General features: G+C 35.3%; 1 protein-coding gene across 4 annotated transcripts in view; it reads left to right on the forward strand.

Moving 5' to 3' along the window:
• Positions 1-13,421, forward strand: part of col12a1.L (collagen, type XII, alpha 1 L homeolog) — a 140,065-nt gene that overhangs the window by 43,515 nt on the left and 83,129 nt on the right. For 3 of the 4 annotated variants that reach the window (XM_018240582.2, XM_018240580.2, XM_041563117.1), the window contains exons 14-17: positions 1,666-1,935; positions 4,212-4,478; positions 6,701-6,893; positions 8,276-8,397. The exons of the other annotated variant lie outside the window; for it this stretch is intronic. In XM_018240582.2, the coding sequence (XP_018096071.1) occupies positions 1,666-1,935; positions 4,212-4,478; positions 6,701-6,893; positions 8,276-8,397 (852 nt within the window). The remainder of the gene's footprint in view (positions 1-1,665; positions 1,936-4,211; positions 4,479-6,700; positions 6,894-8,275; positions 8,398-13,421) is intronic. 4 annotated transcript variants of the gene reach the window in all.

A 13,421-nucleotide genomic window follows, 5' to 3' on the forward strand; every position in this document is an offset into this window, starting at 1 on the left:
TTTGGGTGCCATAGGGCCAGATTCAATTTGATGAGAAAAATGTATCTAATTAAATTCCAGATTTTCTCATTAAGCCTGATGCAATTCAATGAGAAATTAAATCTTGCCCATAAGTTTTCACATCATAATAAAATAATATTGTATTATTGATGGATGCTATCATGGATGTCCGTGTATGTACCATAACCTTTTGCCTTGTATTACAAAAGTTGAAATTCCCTTATCCCCTTCTTTAGCAGTTTCGTGGAAGTAAAAATGTAGGTATTAATCTAAACCATGTACTTTGAGGGTGATTTAATAATAAATAAAACGTTTTCTCCAGATTTTGAACAACTAATAAGCTTTTACTTAGTAGCTTTTACTGGTCTGATGCTTGACCAAAAAAATCTGATTAGTTGATATGAGTTCAAATGTTGTGCATAATATTATTTTATTACCCCATGCGCCTAATTTTATTCTGCATTACCAGAATAAATAGCCCCCATTTAGTTATACATAGATTATGTAGTTTATCTGTCAAGATAAAATAGGATTTAGGAGTCTTGCACAATACTCTTGCATTCACTGAAATTATATTTTCATTATTTCCACATGAAAAAGGATGAGTTTTCAAACCGCATTAATCTCCAGGGGGCCTGCACTAACAGTACCACACTGAACCGCCGAATGCATATGTGACACTGTGTGTAACAACCTTTACCTTATTTTCTGATTAACAAAGTTAGTTTATATGGTGATTTTACATACTCAACTATACAAGCTAAGAATGCATACACATGGTCACTCAAGTTGTACTGAAGGTCACTTTGTATGGACTCTCAGTGATAGCCCCATTCTTTTATTTGGAGTTGTAAGATGTGTGTTAAACAATGTATAACTACTTACCTGCTCTTTCTAATGCTGCAAAAGATACCTACCAAAATATATAGGCATCAGTTTTCTCTGGCATTCATCTTGCATTGGACCTTTGTCTACCATATAAAGAATGGGACTCCCTCTGGGCACATTTTCCAGGTGTGCTCGAACTAGTGAGCGCTCTAATACATTTTATTATTAGATATACAGATCACTGAACATATATACTGGTAAAACAGAGAAACAACAATGTTTTTTAGGAATGTTGGGTGCATTTTTTTACAGGTGTTGAAGTAAAAGATCATCATATGCTTTCTAGCCTAACAAGTAATCATTTAGCAACAGGGTTTTTTTTTTCCAACCAACCACATTAGTGTTATAAAATATTATTTTACAACAGCGGTAAAATAAATTAAAATATGTTTTTAGCATCTCTCGCTTGTTAAGTTTCAGTTAAGTATCAACATTTAGACATAAAATTGTCATTCACACAGTTAATAGTGGAAACTATTTGGTTCCAAGAATTTATTACATTTTCCATTTTATTTCCCTACTTTCAGTGATTGGAACATATGTTAACTCTACTAAGTAGTGTAGGGATCACTTTTCAATGTGATTGAAAAGTTAAATGTTAGAGAAAATATGTTTAATGATTATTTCAGCCAAATCAGAGGTCACAGAGCCACCATGTGAAACATCTAGCAGACCTCATTGAGCATACCTCAATGCAATTGAAAAGTACAACATGTTGAATGTGGCATGATGTTTCTTTAGGTCACAGTCTTTAATTTGCGGTATGATTTATTGTAGATCGTGGTTCCCCTCGTGACCTGGTAACCAAGGACATTACAGACACTACAATTGGAACATCATGGACAGCAGCCCCAGGGATGGTTCGTGGTTACAGAATTGCATGGAAGTCTCTTTTTGATGATGAATCTGGAGAAAAGAATGTTCCTGGTGATATTACTAATACTGTGCTGGAAAACTTGACTCCAGAAACAAAGTATAAAATTTCAGTGTTTGCTAATTATATAAGTGGAGAAGGAGACCCTCTTGAAGGAGAAGCCACGACTGAAGGTACAATGATATATACAGTACTGCAAACCAGTTATAATTATAAAAGCTCATATAAGCAAGCATAACCTTCAAATATGTGTTGCTAAGTTATGTCATCGGTTATATTTAGTGCTTAGTGATGACACTACAACCACTTGACCACGTGAAATAAATGACCCCTTGTTATTAAATATGTCACACGTTAGAGATTGTTAATATAAGGAGCTTATATTTAACAATTGCATTCCTATGGGAGTTGCAGTTGTAAATGTGTCATCATATACGGTATATATGTGACTGCAATTAAGTTCATTACATGGAATTATGGGGAGAATGCAGTGTTGTGGGTGAAAAAACATGTTGATTGCTCCTAGAATTGCACTTTGCACACTGCACTTGTGGTAAATAAATTACCCCTTATAACATGTTTTCTATCACATATTCTGGAATTGGAGTTAATGTGTAAAATTCAGTATATTGTTGTAAATGGCCTGGTAAATACATTCATGTTTAGTTCAGTCGAACTTCAGACTACTAAAACCAAGGGTAACTAAAAAGATCATTTTAATTAGAAATATTATATGTAAGCTATAAAATACTAGTATAGCTAGCCAGTTGTATGTTGTATTTACAAATTAGACTATTTTCAAAGCCTTATTTAGTAACTACACATGTTTCTTTCTGACAGTCAGTCCCCGGTTAGAACTCTGAGAGTTTTCTTAAATGTAAGCTCATCATATGGTCGGTCTTAGTGGTTGTTCTAATACAGCTGCTGTAATTGCAGCACCTTAACCATAACACATTAAGGGGTCAAAGGCATAACTAAAGCTACTGAATGTTTTTTGAGTTATTAAATATGTCTTGTAATGTTGAACGTTACACATACAGTTCTGCAAATATATCTTAACATGAATAAAATCCCAAGAATTTCAGGAAATTCTCAGAGAGACATCTGCTAGCAAGTTTCCCAAGACTATTCCAGTTTCCAAAACATGTGTTAAACATGTGCAAAAGTCGAGGATGTCCCGTATTGTACATGTTTTGCACAGATGGCTTCTAAGCTCACAAAGGCCTTACACTCCTTAGCTTGTCAACCTTAATGGGAATATGACGTCATGTTATCCATAGTAGTGCTTAACACTGATTTCCTAAAATATATAGTGGTCTCACATTTTATTTATCACTGCAAATTCATTATTGCAACATCCTCATATTGTACAGTTTTATTGAAACACAGTACAGAGTGTGCAATGATACATATTCTAGATATGAATAAAAACTGTAAAATATTATTTTAATGAGCTATAAATCAAAATGAAACATACATATTAGATATTAAAAAAACAATCAGCATTGATGAAAGGTGTGAGGTTAGCTTATAGAAGACATTTTAAATAATATGTTTGAGAAACAAATTTGGGATTTGGTTGATTTAGCTGAATATATATTTAGAGAGAGTGGTTATTAAATACAAAAACTGCTGAGCTTTATTCATATACTACAACCTTTAGTTCAGCTTTTACAGATTAATCGAACACAGGAAGTAATATATATGTGTATGAAGCATATCAACCTGTCTCCATTCTGCTGTTGATTAATTACAACACTCAACAGCTTTATGATAGTGCCAAGACACTGGGGGGGGGGTTATTTATTAAAGTTCGAATGCTAAGAACTGGAAAAAATGTAGGTTTTTTTTTACTATAAAATCTAAATTTTTAGTGGAAAAAAACTAGAATTTTCAAGATTTATCATACCCTGAGGCTGCAAAAAGTCTGAATCTGAAAATCTGCTATCTCAGACCATCCAAAGTTTTATATAAGTCAATGGGAGAGGTCCCTATCCTATCTGGAAGTTTCTGTGGTCTGCGCTGGAATTAACCCAAAAATCCAACAATTTCATGCTTTACAGGCCAAAATCTGAAAAATTATGAGTTTTCAGGAAAAAGCCCGAAGAAATCTAACGATTCGGGAAAAAACCCATAAAGAAAACGATATACGAGTTTCCATTCAATTTTATCGAGTCTTGCCCCGATCAAATTAAATAGAGCTTTTTCAATTATAAATAAGGTCGAATCATAGATTCTAGTTTGGTCAGACTTTTTTAAATTAAATAATCTGAAAAATTTGGATTTTGATAAATAACCCCCTGGATGTATTAATTCAACATGTGCTGGAGAACCAAAGGTTGTACATCTGAGATGAAATGATGGACATATTGTATATAGTTGCATCTATATATTGTGTTTATTTGATAGAATGTCTGTTATTTAGCTCTGAATATATTTTTCCTATCAGTGTCACAAAGTTCCAAGCTGCTGAAAGTCAGTGATGAGACAGAAACTACAATGAAGGTGACCTGGCAGCCTGCCCCAGGAAAAGTTGCAAATTACCGAGTTATATATCGACCAAAGCTTGGAGGAAGGCAAGTGGTCGCTAAAGCTCCAGCTACTGTCTCGTCTACAGTGCTGAAAAGACTTCAGCCTCAAACAACCTATGATATCACAGTTGTTCCAGTTTATAAGACTGGGGATGGAAAACCAAGACAAGGAGAAGGGACAACAGGTATGCTTTTTATGCCACAAACAATAGAATACAATACAATAGTATTTTATCTTTGCATGATTATTTGTAAATTCCCCTTAAAACAGAGGTTCTCAGAGATGTTCTGTTCAAGCTTGCCTTTGTGGTTCAAAATTTGGCCTTACTCCTGTTTCAGTAATTTAGTCATTGTTCCAAGGGCGTCAAGTATTCATTTCAAATCTCAGCCTAACTGACATTCAGGGTGGGTATCCAGGTGTATCTTGGAGAGCAAATAGACATTCTCTACAAATATTTCCCAAACGGGCCCTCAGTCACTGTTCTAGGGCCCCTAAGAGGGACAGTCAACAGTTTTGGAACTACTTCCTTCCATAAATTTATATTGTAAAACAATATAACAACAAGGGGCCGATTCACTAAGCTCGAGTGAAGGATTCGAATGAAAAATACTTCGAATTTCGAAGTATTTTTTGGGTACTTCGACCATCGAATTGGTTAAATTCGTTCGAAATCGAACGAAATCGAACGATTCGAAGTAAAAATCGTTCGACTATTCGACCATTCGATAGTCGAAGTACTTGCCCTTTAAAAAAAACTTCGACCCCCTACTTCGGCAGCTAAAAGCTACCGAAGTCAATGTTAGCCTATGGGGAAGGTCCCCATAGGCTTGCTAACCTTTTTTTGATCGAAGGATTTTCGTTCGATCGTTGGATTAAAATCCTTCGAATCGTTCGATTCGAAGGATTTAATCGTTCGATTGAACGAAAAATCCTTCGATCGTTCGATCGCAGGATTAGCGCTAAATCCTTCGACTTCGATATTCGAAGTCGAAGGATTTCAATTCAAGGGTCGAATTTCGAAGTATTTTTTACTTCGAAATTCGACCCTTAGTGAATCTGCCCCCAAATGTAATTACATATTCCACAGAATATTTGTAGCCCCTATGTTTTAGATATAGATGCATTATAAATTGAGTAATTATCCTGGATAGATTCAGCAATAGTTTTATGCTGACCCTAGAATTTCCAGGTGAATTCTAATAATTTTTATTATTTTTGCAGTAAGTATATTACCTACTAGAATTTTATGAGGGGTAGTTTAAGGCAAGTATAAAAAATAATTATTTATGTCCAAAACTACCACTGGAAATAGATAAACCATGTTTTGAGTTTGTTATAAATAAATATGGCTTGTGGCATGAAGATTTCTTTTGTAGCAAAGTTATTTCAGGCTCTGTCTGACTTACAGCTGCCAGCCTTTAAGTTTAGCAAGGGCTGGGCATCTTTATCTTATGCACTTCTAAATGTTACTTTGGAGAACATTTTGTCGAGTGTTACACAATGTGAACGTACTGTACTTTTCTTTTAATCACCAAATAGAATTCTAACAATATTATTTTCAGTTCATTCCAACTCCATACATTTTACAAATAATATAATAAATATTTAAACAATGTAAAAAAAACAATTAGCCTACTTAAGACCGTGTGATGGAATGGAAGAAATCTTGGCATAAAATTGAAGAAGGCAGCCAGATGAAACTAGTGCATGCCAAGTTGGAAATTAAACAAATGATACATTATTTTGTTTTTAACATTAGGCTTTTGCATAAATGTAGCCCAATTTGAATCACTTTGGATACCATTAGTGTGGTTTTTGCCTGCAGAGCGCTATTATACCCTACAAAAACAATTGTTTGGCTTGGTGAACAAAAATATACATTCCAAAAATATAATGCCTTTTATGTATATGGAAATTGGCTTATGGACTGACCTCATGGAACCTTTTTCTATATGTACAGTGATACTTAAAAATCTTGGTTAAGCAGTACATATGCATTATTCCATGGTTATACCCCCCCCCACACTTGTATTCATCTTTCATAGCAACTTCAAAAACAAACAAAAAAAATAGAGATTATAGAGACAGTAAAAAAAAGTCATCTCATAATGTCCTCTCTCCAGTGTACTGGTGGGAGGGTTTGCTTGGCAGAGGCTTTCTCCAGTGAAAAGTTTTCATATATGCTGTAGGTATTTCTGTAGCTCTCTTTAGAGGAAATAAGGTTATTATCAAATATGGACAAAGCAATATACAATAAACAGACCCAACAAATTGTGCTGCTTTAGTAGGGAAAATGCATTGAATTTACATAATATGAGTAATTAAAATATATTACATAAAGCAACATTTTTATTTTGAAGTTGGAATGTCATGATTCACAGAGCCCAAATGATTTTTTTTATTTAGTTTCTCCTTTCAAGCCACCAAGAAATCTGAAAACATCTGACCCCACCATCTCAACTTTCCGAGTCACCTGGGAACCTGCACCTGGGGAAGTTAGGGGTTATAAAATTAAATATTTTCCATTCGAAGATGAGCAACATTTGGGAGAGTTAGTGGTTGGTCCATATGATAACACTGTCGTACTAGAAGAACTCAGGTATGAAATACAGTTAATAAAAAATATAAGTAAGAACTTTTGTATTTGTATCTAAAATAGTGATATTTTTCATGGCTTGCCTTGTAGATTTAGTTGATTCTGGGCAGCCCATATGTCTAAATGTGTAAAATGTTTTAACTGTTGCCTTATGCCTTAAGTCTACCAGCTTGCTTAGACTGTAACCAAGTAACCTTACCATATGGGTGCACATAAAGCAGGGAAACATTGTGCTCTTCGAATAAGTATAGTCTAAAGACTGAGAACGCAAAAGAAGCAGGAGGGTGGCGTGGACCAGCAGACTAAGTGACTAAACATTTTTAATAATTTTATCAATTACTTGTGGTATCTAACTGCACCATATAATCCCCAAATAGCAGTACATATACCATTTATGAATTGGTAAAGAAAGGCAACAGCTTTGCTACAGTTATAACCCAACTATGAACAGGATCCCATGTTTGTGAAGGAACAGGGTAAGCTCTAAATCTGACACTTCTAAGGCTTCCTGCAACACAAGCACTTCTTATCTTTGAACCAGCAATGAGAACTAACCCAGACACTCTAATTGATCGGGTTTTCACAAAAAAAAAACCTCGAATTGCTCAAATTGATCGAGTTTTTGAGCAAAACCCACCAGAAAAAACTTGAACATCATGAAGATTATTTATATCTTGAAATGGTTCAAGGACCTTTGCCATTGACTTCTACATGACCTTAACAGGTTTTAGATGGTGTATTTTTGGACTCAAGCTATTTCCAGCTTTGGGGTATAATAAATCTCAAAAACATTTGAGTTTTTTTTTTTTTAATTTATTTTTAATTTTGACTGAAAAATACCCTTGAAAATTTGAATTGTTCAAGGAAAAAGCATCTCATGCTTTAGTAAATCTGTCCCCTTGTGTTTGAACTTTACTCCCTGGTGATAGCCACAGTTACTCCCCATTTAAGGGGTTACTGAGCAGACATTTGCTAAATCTATATTGAGGCAATATCATATTTTAACCCATAAGAATTTACTTTGTGTTTTATGCTGAAAGATCACTGGTTATTATTGGATCTGACATTTGGTTATTTATATAGAGAATATGTATAATATACACTAGTTTCCAATAATTCATCCCTATGCAAGTAGTACTTACATTCACACAATGTTTTTTGGATTGTGGGGTGGAACTGCAGTACAAACACAGGGAGAACATACAAGCACTATGCAGGTAGTGTTCTGATTGGAGCCAGCTATTCAAGGCAGAAGTACCGGTACTTACCTAATGTCACCACAAAATAGAGCTCCAAATTAAAAAATATATTTACATATAATGAAAATAGCTAGTACAATATAAGTGCTGTGGTTAAACTAATGGTAAATCTGTCTTTTCATGTAGGGCAGGAACATCTTATAAAGTCAATGTTTTTGGAGTGTTTGATAAAGGAGAGAGTGTACCTTTAGTTGGACAAGAAATGACAACATTGTCAGATGCTCCTGAAGTACGCATTGATTCGTCAGGTAAATTTTCACAGGTCCAAAAAAAGTTTAAAGACAAGTCATGATGGAGGAATAACTGAAAACAATGCATGTGTTACTAACATTGGAGATAAATATCTCTGGAGATCTCTGGAGTTGTTGCAACCAATCAGATTATTGCTTTTGTTTTCTAACTTGCAGGTGACTGTTTAAATGGGCAACATCTTCAGAGATCTCCAGAGATATTTACCTCCAATGTTAGTAAACATACCTCTTTAGTTGTTAAGGAAATTACTATTATTAGAAAACTCTTATGAACCAGTGTCTGGCAATAAGATTTATTGTGATCAATCTTGTACTTTATTTCCGAAATTACACAATTGCACACTAAATTAGTATTTAGGTTCAGCTATTTTGAAGGGCTAAACTTGATAAAGGAATGTGTTTTGAAAACCACATATTTATGTATATAGTGGTTAAACTAATGGTAAATCTAAATGGTAAAAATAGTACTACATGCATATGCAGTATTGTACATGTTTGCAATATATAAATAATACAGACAAAGATATCAACCTATCCAACATAGCATATTTATATAGGGGTAAATTTATCAAAGAGTGAAGTTCCGCCACTAGAGTGAAATTCCGCAGCTCTCCATTCATTTCTATGGGATTTTGAAAGGCGTATTTATCAATGGTTGAAAGTGAAATTTCACCCTTTGATAAATACGCCTTTAAAAACCCCATAGAAATGAATGGGAAGTGGCGGAATTTCACTATAGTGGCGGAACTTCACTATTAACTTCACTCTTAGATAAATATACCCTAATAATGGTAATAGCAATTGTATTGTTTTATGGTTAATCAATACACCATTGCTGTTTGAAACAACAACCTATGGTGCTGATTGGCACCATATATGAGGAAGAACCCATGTAGGTAGGGTTTGATTGGACATTCTCATGGCCATCTGGTCTTAGACATACTGGCGTTTAGGTTTGTTTTATAGCTGTGAATTAGAAGGCATAGGAAGTGGGAATTTCAAATAAATCAATCTGCTAGTCAACAGCATTCCTATGAAAACTATTGACATGTTCCTTGGATAAATTTGGGCATTTCTTCACTGAATAAAAACACTGGCAGAGGAAAAGCCCTGGTACCGTGAACCTAATTATGTCCACTGTCAATGTTGCCTCTGATTCACTTGCATGCTGTGTGTGTTTTTTTATGCAAAGCATGAGGATGGGACCAAGCAAGGAAAATTATCCCTGTACATACAATTTTTGTATTGTATTGTCAGGTTAGCTGAGACCATAGCCACGGCACAGTTTAAGCACAGAAATGGAGTCTGACGCCACCTTCAAAAGTTTAATGCAGCTTGACTGAACTTTATTGGGAACAAAAACGTCCAATTCAGCATACTTGCTTCACATAGGAATTAGCAGTCCCAATCCAACAACCACATTGGTGTACACAGAAACACAATATATCCAGCACTTACAGCCTTGGATGTCACAAGCCCCAGAATCCTCTGTTAGACATTTACCAATGGAGGTTATGCAATAAAAGTCACTAAGTTTGCCCAAAAGCAGTAACTCATAGCAACCAATCAGCAGGAAGCATTTACTGTTCACCTGTTTAAAAGCAAACATCTTATTTGTTGCTATGCATTACTGCTCCTGAGCAAACTTAGTGTCTTTTATGATATAAGGGGTATTGTCTCTAAAGGTGGCCATAGACTCCAAGATCCGCTCGTTTGGCGACATCACCAAACGAGCGGATCTTTCCCCGATATGCCACTAAACTGCATGGCTATATCGGGGGTAATTCGAACGTTCGGCCGTATGGCTAAACGATCGAATTACGATGCTCTAAGTGGCTCCGACGGGTCGGTCGGGTAAAAATCCAACCTTCCCGATCGATATCGTGGCCAGATATCGATCGGGAAGACCCGTCGGAAGCCCCCATACACGGGCAGATAAGCTGTCAAATCGGTCCAAACGACTGATATCGGCAGCTTTATCTGCCCGTGTATGGCCACCTTTAGGAGGGGTTTTCTGTTCCTCTGTCCAGTCATTTGGAGCTCTCTCCAACACTTCAGCTCAGAATAACAATACACACAGATTCCTTCCCAGCAACTCCCACACCTCCCTCCAGCACTCGAAGGTCATTCACCCTCCTCCAGCACAAGGAGGTATCCAGGGGGCATTGATGTGTAGCCCCACACCTCTTTTTATCTGCAGCCTAATCAGATAGCTACCTCTAGTTACACAGCTGCAAAGCCCTAATGGGGTTATGTAATAAAAGGCACTAAGTTTGCCTAGGGGCAGTAACCCATAGCAACCAATCAGCAGGTAGCATTTGCTAGTCACCTGTTTAAATTCAAGAATCTTATTGGTTGTCATGGGTTACTGCTCCTGGGCAAACTTAGTGCCTTATATTACAAATCAGGGTAAGTGTAGTAAAGAATGGAAGGCCAACCCAGCGCTCCTCCATTCACTCTAGGGACCCATTCATCTGGCTTTTCCTGAGCCGGTACACAAATACATAGCCTTACTTGCTACATTGCTATACATATTTTCAATAGAATTTTCTATTCACCAGTCTAATACTAGTGAAATATAAAAAAAATCATGCCCTTTTCAACCACATCTCTTACAGTAGGCACTCCACAATTGTTAGTGTTCACTGGCATTTCTTAGCAGCCAAAGGCAGGAATTTGTAGTGTAACAAGTTCTGGGCCATTGCCTAGGCACCCCAAATATATTATGTAAACCAACAGGGGTATTTATTTGGCTTCCAGTAATGTTGTTCCCCATAGTTAGCATTTAACATTTTTTTATTATGTAATATTTAGTATAGTAATATTATCCAGGTCATCAGGAAATTGGAACTATATTAAGTTGGAAAGAAGCGGAAAATACTTTTGGAAACTGTAACATTTTCTGCCATAATATATCATGAACAGTTTCTTCATTACTGAGTAAAGCATTTTATTGAGAACATATGTCCTGCTATACTAGTTTTAAAAATATCTTATGTCGATGAATCATACCCTTCCAACCCCATTAAAATGAATTGGTTTCTATTTTTAGTGTGTCTAAGGGCCTAGGGAGAGTTGTAAATATCTACGGCCTTTCTTGATATTTGATGCTAGCCATGTTGCTGGTAGACCTTTTTATCACTAATAGGTCAATTGACATGCCTTGGCCATTTTGCTGTAAATCTAAAGAACAGGATTTTTTTTGTGTATTTCAGTAAATGTACATTAAAGGGGGCTCTATACATACAAGAAACTAGTATATATGTGTTCTTTTTAGTTATAAACATACAAACACATTCAAATGTAAAATTATCACGGATTGAATTAAAAATAATCTCCGATTTTTTTATGGCCAAAACTGTCAAATTCGACTGGAGAATTGGGAAAATTCAATTCGAGTTTTTTTGAAAAATTTGATTTTCGAGATTTATCATACTCTGACCCTTTAAGAACTCAAATTTGCCTATTCGCCACCTAAAACCTGACAAATTGCTGTTTTAGTCAATGGAAGACATCCTGGGATCAATTTGGACTTGTTTGCAACCTTCCTGACATTCAAGTTTTTTTCGGAGAATCGATTTTTTAAAACTCTAATTGATTTTGATTCAGATTGGATTTGTGATTTCGGGTTGATCCTATTCACCCGAGCTTAGAAAATTCGAAAAGTTAAGTAGATGGCGAATGGGCGAAGTAAATTTTTTGTTAAAGAGACAGTACATGAAAAATTTCGAAATTCTAATTTTCTATTTTTTTTTATATTGTAACATAAGTTCTTCTTGGACACTTGGGGGCATATTTATCAAGGGTCGAATTTTGAATTTGAAAAACTTTGAAATTCGTATTCAAAAAGACCAACTGAATTGAATCGAATTTGGACTATTCCCTAGTCGAATTTGGACTATTCCCTAGTTGAAGTGAATTTTCACTTCAACCTTTGATAAATCTGCCCCTAAGTATGATATAGAGAGTGATATTCTGATACAATTAGCACTTGGTTTTCAGTTTTATTATTTGTGGTTTATGAGTTATTTATTTTATTATTCAGCAGCTATCCAATTTGTAATTTCAGTAATCTGGTTGCTAGGGTCCAAATTACCCAAGCAACCATGCATTGATTTGAATAAGAGATTGGACTATAAATAGGAGAGGGCCTGAATAGAAAGATGAGTAATAAAAACTAGCAACAACAACACATTTGTAGTTTTGCAGAGCATTTGTTTTTTAGATGTGGTCACTGACCCCCCATTTGAAAGCTGGAAAGAGTCTGAAGAAGAAGGCAAAAATTTCAAGAACTGTAAAAGATAAGCAACGGTCAATTGAGAAGTTGCTTAGAATTAGACATTGTATTACATACTAAAAGCCAACTTAAAGGTGAACCACCCCTTTAATTTTTCCAGAGAGATTTATCACAGATTCTCTCTTCTTGGGTATAACTAAACAAGAGAAAATAACTGAAAGGTGCAGATTTATCAAAGGTCGAGGTGAATTTTCTAATACAAAAAATTTGAATCAGAGCTATTTTTTGTGCTCTGCTCAAAAGCTCAGATACCATGTCCATGCTCTTATTTGTCCAACTGCCTATTGATGAACTGTTGGTGCATATAAAATCATTAATCTTGCAACAAGGTGCAGTGATGTATACATTTTAATTTTAACTTCACCCTTTTCTTAGGAGCTTAGTGAGGCAAACAGGGAAGCTTTCAGACCCTGTTTAATTGATATATATATAAAAAAAAAATTGATTATATAAAATAATTATTGTTTGAAGGTCAACAAAAGAGAATGTTTAGCTGTTTGCAGTGCATCAGGACAGATAACCTAAAAAAATAAAACATATTTATAGTGAAAAATATAAGGGGCATTACATTTTTGGTGGCAGAAGTGCTATAAAAAAATCATTGAACAATTATGGGACTAGTAATACCAATAAGAAGTTTGCTTTCAAACAGCATTCTCCTAAAATAGAGTTTTTTTCCCTGGGCCAATTGTTCTTTTTGCAAGCAAATGCACCACCTGAGGAA

This window comes from Xenopus laevis, chromosome 5L (genome assembly GCF_017654675.1).
Source record: "Xenopus laevis strain J_2021 chromosome 5L, Xenopus_laevis_v10.1, whole genome shotgun sequence".
Lineage (NCBI taxonomy): Eukaryota > Metazoa > Chordata > Amphibia > Anura > Pipidae > Xenopus > Xenopus laevis.